Raw genomic sequence first — 7,822 nt, 5'->3', positions numbered from 1 at the left:
GCAGCAGTTCAAATTTTAACAGCTTGTAAACTAATACATTTCAAACTTGCATTTGAGCATTTAATAGCTTATTTTCAGTATCAACATGAAATTCCTTACTATGCTTGGATAGTAATATCACATTATTATGGCTTCTTGATTTCCACTTGGAAAATGGCATAATTTTTTCTGAAGTAACTAGAGCATAGATTTGCAGTGGTAAATGAGCAACATGTTTTTAGCTATATCAAGTTAAAGACGAATTTTACTGTAGTTAAAAATATTTGTAGGTTCTATTAAGCTCAACCATAAGAAAAAAAGTTATTGCCATAAATGACTTTGTTTTGCTTTAAAATTGTATGTGCCTTATTTTTGGTAAATTCCATACCTTTTACCTTGTCCTTTAAACAAACACATGGTTATAAGAAAACTATCTTCAATACCTCATCGGTTTAGATTTTAAATTCCACACTTTATAGCTATTTTCACTGAACTTTATTTTCAACACTTCATCCCTTTATTCAAAGTATTCACTATATAAATCATACCTGTCAGTAATAGCCATTAGACTCATTTCAAAATTGCTGTTTTTCTTTTCTACCAAAGGCATTCTCTCATATGTGATAATCACTTCAAATTTCCTGAGTTCAAAGCCCTTGGTCTTTTCACTCTCTCACAAGGATTCCTTTCCCCATCACCTGCCAAGAAACCTTTTCTGATTCTGAAGTTGATCTTAGGGCATGTTTCAGGTGTGAGAATTTCTGTAACTTCATGGAATGGGAGTTTCTGTAACTCCTCACATTGAGTTGTACAAGTAAATGTGTACTCTCCATCTAAATCAAGATTAAACTGATTAACTAGGATAGGTCTAGATGAAGAATACACATTTACATGTATATTACTATTACTATTCAGCAACTTTATTCTTATTGCTTGCAAAACTGCCACACCCTTGAAAATTAAGCTTAAATTGCCTCTCCTAGGTGAAGAAACAGAACCACTCACATTCCTGTCATTAAATAGTTCCAAAATCTAAAATGAAAGTAAATGGCTCCAAGGCATACTTCCACAAAGAATCTAATATTCATTTGTTATCTTGTCCATTATATAGTAAAATTCTATTTCTTAGGAGTATCAAAGTAATTTTCAATTATGTTCATGTTGGAACATTATTTAATGCAAGTCTTAAGACCAACCCTGTTAACTTTTAAGCATTTACTCTTTGATTTCAAACAAAATACAAAGGTAGCAGTAATTTGTAAGTTGTGAAATATTATCCATTTACGTACACCTCTATTATGAAAAGATTGTCTATTGAAATTTGTCATTTATGATGTTAAAATATTAAAAAAATTTAAGCCATTTCCTTTCTGTTTTATCTCTTCTTGCTAATTCTAAACCAAAAGGTTTAACTGCTCATTAAGATTCAAGTTTCAGGCATAAAAGTTCAAATATTAGCAAACACCAGTAAGTTAGTTGAGACGCTTGAAAAACACACTATAAACTTTAAAATTTCAAATTTCAGAGAAAGATGAGAAGTTGAGATAAAAAATATCCTGTTTCCACATTTCCAAGCTGTAAGGTCCTCCCTGAGAATAATCTTAGTCTACTCTGATGATTAAAAAACAAAATAAAATCCCAAGATACAAAATGGAATTAAATGTCCTGGCCTAACCAGATATTTCTAGTTAGTTACTTTGATACAAGACTTGTTAATATTTCCATAGCAAAAAGATTAAGAAGCAAGCAAGACAGTAGTTGTAAATGTTGACTGGGCTGAAATATGGAAGTGACACCTGGGAATGGTTATATTTTTGGTTCTCTTCCAGGCAAGGAACAACCATAACTAGGGTCCCCAGTTTCTCTGTTCCCTTTAACTCCAAAAATCTCACCCTGTGAACAGATTCTTACATCTATCTATTCTTACAATCTGTCTCCCTGACCCCAGTACAACCAAACTCCAGGGAGATAGAGCACCTGTGTGTGACCTGTCCTGAGAGTACCAACAAATGGAAAGCCTCAGGGAATTCGCCACTTAAGAAAAAGAATGGTTATTGTTATTTGCGCAGGTTTCTGCAAACACAACCCTGACAGCGAAATCCTAAAGCCGCAGGACAAACTCAAACTGACGGGAAAATCTTACCCTAGCCTCTACTACAAATCTGACCTTGCCCTACTTCTATCCATGCACCCAATGCTTGCCATGACTTCGCAAGCCAAAGAAGCCGCCGACACATGCAGCACACAGGAGCCATCAAATTCCCAGTGAAACCTGACCACTTTGTAAAGCCTCCCGGAAGAAGAAAAGATCAAATGAGATCTACTCTGCGGGGTCTTCCTAAGGTGACCCTAACGTATTTATTTTCACGCTGCAACTGATGGTCGCTTTACAGAGACATATCATGCTGTAGCTCTGCGTGTAGCTGAGGACAAAGAAAACATTTTATTAATGTTATAATTATTATAATTATTCTTTAACAAAGCTATTAAATAATCTGTACAAAGCCCGAATGGGTCCTAGCGAAAACCCGAGCAATATTTAAAATCTCCCAAGGGCCTTTCGCTTTCATTCAGCAGCGTTTCCTATATACAAGGCCAGCTCTGGGTGTTACGTCCCAACTGTAGGTCTCCCAGATGGTGGAAATGATTCAAAGTTTAGAACCACTCCTGGGGTATCTCAAGATCCCAACCATGACCCAACAAGTCCCAGATCCCAACCGTCCCTCTATTCTAGGGCTAAGGAAAGTGGGAGCCCGGCTCTACTTTGGGAGGCGGACAACTGAAGTTCATCTACTAAGTCTCTTGCGCCTGCTGCCCACAGACCCCGGGACCTCCGTAAGAGGTACTGGGAAGGGGGTCTGAGGCGGGAGTGACCTCGGGGCACCCCAGGATGGGCTCACAGGTCCCGCGGGTTCTCCCGCTTAACCCCGGTCTCAGCAACTTTGAGCTTCTTATTTTGGTGCGTCTTGACGTGCTTGGCAAGGTGGTCGCTCCGCATGAAGCGCTTGCCACACTCGGGACAGGCGAAGCGTTTCTCGCCGGTGTGAGTCCGCAGGTGCCGCTGCAACTCGTCTGAGCGCGTAAAGCTCTTGCCGCAAAAAAGCCAGTTGCACACGAAGGGCCGCTCACCCGTGTGCCAACGCAGATGCGCTTTCAGGTGCGACGTCTTCCCGTACACCTTGCCGCAGCCCGGCACGTGGCACACGTGTTGCTTCTTTTTGCCCGGCTCCGCCTCAGGGGCGCCGCCCGCCGCCTGGCAGTTGGGGCAACGGCAGCGGCGGCACCTCCTGGCCGTGGCCGCCAGGGGGGCCTTGGTCTGCAACAACGCGGCGATCTGGCTCTGGTATTGCGCAAAGTCCGACGGGCCTAACACCAGGCCCCTTTGCAAGGCGGCGGCCGCAGCAGCGGCAGCGGCAGCAGAGGAAGGGAAGCGCGGAGCATGGGGGGGCCCGGCACAGGCGCTGGAGAGGCCGCCCCCCGGAACCGCGGAGGCCCCTGGCCCAGCGCCCGACTGAGGAATGCTCCACCACGGGAGGTCGTCGGGGGCCGGGTTGGGGGACAACTGGCGGCAGGTGGGCGGCGGAGGCGGTGGCGGCGGCGGGGGTAGGAGGTTGGAGTACCCCGGCGGTAGGGCAGCCTGCGTAGCGTAGGGCACGTAGGCCGGTGCACAGCTGGCAGGCAGACCTGCCATGCTCGAGGGCAGCATCTTGACCGGCGAGAACTCGTAGGGATACGAGGGGTCAGCTGGGGGTGTGAGTGGTAGCTCGTGTGCAGCCCCAAAAGAAGGCTGCAGGTGCGTTTTCTGTGGCGTCAGCCCCAGGCTGGGATGCGGGGGAGGCAGCGCTCCCGGTGAATGCGCCGGCATGTCCGCGGTCCAGGGGTGGAAGAGCCTGGAGGGTGAGCCCAGCGCTGGGTCGTAGGGCACCTGCAGGAAGTCCGGGGCCGCTGCCGTGCCTGGCTGGCCGATCCGGCTACAGGTGGCGGCCAGCAGCGCCAGGGGCGAGTGCTTGCCCAGGTCCGGGGAGGCGCTGGGGGTGCGGTCCTGCATGGGCGGCGGTGGCGGGGGAGGGCAGAGAAGAGACAAAAGGTTAGCGCTCTTAGCGCTGGACTCTGGGCCGGCCCGCCACCCCCACCCGGGCTATTATACCTCCGCCCCTCCTCCGTCCGGCCGACCCTCCCCCGTACCTTACGCGCACACCCACCGGTCCCGGGAAACTTTTAGTACCTGCGCTACCTGAACGCGGGGCTCGCGAGCGCTTCCTGCTAAACTACTTGGTGCAAAGAGACGCCATCCAGCCTTTAAGGAAGGCGCAAATAAGGAGGCGGAGGGATCCGACGGGCGGCTCCCGGCTCCTGGGTCAGTAAGAGTCTGGGAACACCCACAGTCCCGCGGCCCATCCTCCCGCTCTCGCATCTTTTGAGCTTTCTTTTTGGCGCTACCCTGGCGCTCCTCCTCTGCCCGCCCTAGGCTGAAATCAGCAGGAGGGCCCAGCAGGGTGAACTGAGGCCCAGTTCTCAGTCACTCGCGCACCTCCGGACCCCTAGATTCACGTGCCTCCCCCCCACCAGCCACATTCTTGACACCAGGTTAGGTGTGAAGTTGATGTGGGCATCTCTAGGTCTGACTCCAGGTGCACCCTCCGATGGGACTCCCTTTGAGATTCAGGGTGCACAGAATATCCCGAAAGGTGGGCAAGGCACTTCCCACCTGTCCCCGCGCTCTCCCGGCCCGTCCCTGACCTGGAGGAAGGCCTGCAGCGAGTCGTTCCGGAGGACAGCCACGGCGGCCATGGCTACAGCTTGGAGGCCGCTCGCTGTGGAGCGGGGCGCCACCGCCGAGGCATGGACACCCGAAGGCGAGGACGAACGGCCGCCCAGCGTGCCTCCCCGGCGTCCGCTTTGCGTGCCGGGGCCCTCCCCGCCCGCGCCAGCTCGCTCGCCCCGCGCGCGGTCTGAGCGCTTCAGGATCACCTCCAAGAATTTGATAAGGACTTTGCTGGGCCGCCAGCCAGTCAGAGGGAAGATTTATGGCTTTGAAGTTTGCCGCTACCCAATCATCAAAGAATAGCGGCTCTTTCAGAAGCGAAAGCAAATCCTTTGAATCCACAAAGCTCCTATGGTGTGTTTGTTGGTCTGGATAAAAGAACTGATTATTAGGGGGGATGGGAAGGGAGGAGATAAAGGCGGGACAATTAATGAAGTAATCACTATGTGGGAAATGTATATACACAAATAATTGGATTTTCCTGATCAAAGGGGGCCTTGCCGCCTGGAGACTCGCGCTTGGGTTGCTCTAGACACTCGATCACCCCGCCCCCCACTTGCAATTAAAGATTTGCACCGAGGCAGCGCCCAAAGTGACAAAGTGTCTTTGTTATCTCTAGAAAAATCTGCCTTCAACTTTCAGGCGCGGGACTCTGAGACCGGGATGAGGATAACTCTTCCTGGTAATTAGCCCGAACCAGCACAACACACTCACCCGCCCGCGCCTGCCGCGGACCGGAGCGAACTCCCGGGGCAGGGCGTGGGACCGACCGCACTCGGTCGGCCGCGTGTCCCCGCGACCGCCGCAGGCAGGGCCGTGACCCGGGGCGGGGCCAGGCAGCTGCCGAGGGCGGCAGTGGGTGGCGCGCACGCTCCAGGGCCGCCAGCCAGACTTGCTCTCTCATGACGTTACTGCTGGCGACCTGGAAGTTTTCCTCAGGCCACAACTTTTGCAAAGAGTGAGCTTGGGAAAAAAAAATCCGCGCCGCGCTTTACTAGCAGAGCTGGGTTTGGCAGGACTCCAGACCAACTCCGCTTTACCATCCCGCTCTCTCCAGGCAGGCTGCCCTGGATGCTGAGGAGGTCTGGGCTGCTTCGGACCGTTATTAGGCCCCACCGTGAGTCCACAGCAATGCTAGCAATTTCTCCCCGTGCTTCTCCAAGAGAGTACACGTTGTTGAAAGCTGGGCAGACTAAGGAGATCAAGTACTCGGAAAAAGGCACAGCCAAGAAAGCCTTTTTGTTGTGGTGGTGGTGGTTCAAAAAATCACAAATCATACAAGGGACACCCCTGGAGGGGAAAGAAAAGTCAATACAAACTCTTGTTCCTTCCATTTGTGGGAAAAAAGAAAGTTTTTCAGGTGCGGGGCGTGCTTCTCCCTCCCTGGTGCAGAGAAGCGCTCTTTGGGACATCTCCCCCCCCCCCCCCCCCGCAACGTTTCTACCTACCGAGGTCCAGCAAGGGAGGTACAATTGGCGGGCTGCCTGCCTCCCTTGAGGCGCAGGGTGCATCTTCCTGGGGTGGACACCCAGATCCGACACACTGGGGTCTCGGAAAGCCAAAAGAGGGAGAGGCTGGCGGGGTCCTGCGGGGTTCTCGCCGCAGCGGTGTTATTGGGCGCCAGGAACCGCCTCTGAGGCCTCGGAACCACGTTTCACGTGCCTGTACAACAACGTGGGCCGCCTGGGCTTTGGCATATCCTGATCCTCCAGCTGGAGGACAGTTTCCTCTCCCCAAAGTCTCCAGCTCCTGGGGAAAACCCGAACCAGAGCAGCTGGCACTCGGCCTTTCGGCGTGTTGTCCTCTGGGGACCACAGTGCCACCAGGACTGGCCTTCGAGGACCAACTAGCCTTACTCCCCGTGCAGTGCCAGAGGTTAGCTTAACTCCAAGTCTGGACTGTATATTGGTACCCTTCACAATTCCATCAAGTGTGTAGACTCTTTGCCATCGGGAAAGCCACATTCCCCCACGCCCAGAGAGCCAGGGAACTAGAAAGATCTTACTGCCTTTTGTGGCCCGAATACGATGAACCCTCTTTTCCTTTTCCCCAAGGAGACCTCATTTCTGAAACTGTGAGCAATCACTCTAAGCTCGGAAACACGGCCTTGCTCCTCCTGAACATGATGTCTGGGTGTTCTGGAAACGGAAGGGGAGAGGGCTTAGTGGTTTTGCCCTGGGGCTTGGCAGGCCTTCCCCTTCCTTCACAAGTCAGGCCAAGAAAGGTATCGAGTCCCTGAGAAACCTGGTACCCGTGGGAGCCCTTTATAGGCTGCAAGCCAGAGGTCAGGGAGCCCTGTGATGCGCACCCACACTGGCACTCTGTGGTTGCTTCTTCCCGCCCAAGCCTGGTATTTTGCCTGGAGTGTTTCCTTTCAGCAACTGGACACCCACACGTCCAACCATACACTCTACTTTTTTTTTTTTTTCCAAATCCGTATATTATTTAGGTTATCTCAACAAAGTCTTCACTCACTGGCCTTTTACAGACAGCAGTGTTCTGGCCCCCTCCTGACAGCTTTCCAATTGCCCACACCCTTGAAGTCGGTTTGATTCTTTAGTTGTTTTTTTTTTTTTTTCTCTTGCTCCTTGGAACTGTTCACCTTATCCAGGAAGTGGGTAGGTTGGGCTAAACAGGCTTGAGAACATCCTCCTTTCTGTTAGCTATTTTACCAAAAAGGCTAGAAGAACCAACTCACATCTCCTTAGTTATAGCTGTTAACTTTTCTTCCAAGATACCCCATTAGACAATTAAGTCACCATTAGTGGCGAAAGAGCGGTGGCTAGATGATTGAAAGCTCAGTCTGAAGCCAGGTTTTCCCCACCTTGCCACTTTCTAGTTGGGGATCTTAATGTTAATAAGTCTTATAGTGCCTCAGTTTACCCATCTGTAAATGTGCTGCCTCTGTAGAGTAATTTTGAGCTTAAAAGAGCCACTGTATCTTTAGGACAGTGCCCAGGCTCACAGTAGGACCATTCTGGAGCGTTCGCAGTCGTTGCTCTTCTTCGTGAAAACTCTCGGGGGAGTCCCGCCCTCCCAGGCCCTAACTGAAGTTTGAAGAGAGATTTTGCTGAACTG

At 50.9% G+C, this 7,822-nt stretch overlaps 1 protein-coding gene across 1 annotated transcript; it reads right to left on the bottom strand.

Moving 5' to 3' along the window:
- Positions 1-2,357: 2,357 nt before the first annotated feature.
- On the bottom strand, positions 2,358-5,494 carry Sp5 (Sp5 transcription factor). The gene is made up of 3 exons (XM_026389563.2): positions 5,459-5,494; positions 4,720-5,112; positions 2,358-4,021 (listed from the first exon to the last, which is right to left on the bottom strand). Exons 2-3 carry the CDS (start codon positions 4,768-4,770, stop codon positions 2,876-2,878), a joined length of 1,197 nt encoding a protein of 398 aa, XP_026245348.1. The 5' UTR covers positions 4,771-5,112; positions 5,459-5,494; the 3' UTR covers positions 2,358-2,875.
- Between the last annotated feature and the right edge of the window lie 2,328 nt (positions 5,495-7,822).

This window comes from Urocitellus parryii, chromosome 1, assembly GCF_045843805.1.
Source record: "Urocitellus parryii isolate mUroPar1 chromosome 1, mUroPar1.hap1, whole genome shotgun sequence".
Taxonomy (NCBI): Eukaryota; Metazoa; Chordata; class Mammalia; order Rodentia; family Sciuridae; genus Urocitellus; species Urocitellus parryii.
This window is presented reverse-complemented; position numbering and strand designations above follow the sequence as displayed.

Coding starts and splice junctions, on each gene's coding strand:
- Sp5 (XM_026389563.2), bottom strand. CDS start 4,770: ATGGCCGCCGTGGCTGTCCTCCGGAACGACTCGCTGCAGGCCTTCCTC. Junction 4,022..4,719: donor CGCTGCAGGCCTTCCTCCAG/GTCAGGGACGGG, acceptor CCGCCCATGCAG/GACCGCACCCCCAGCGCCTC.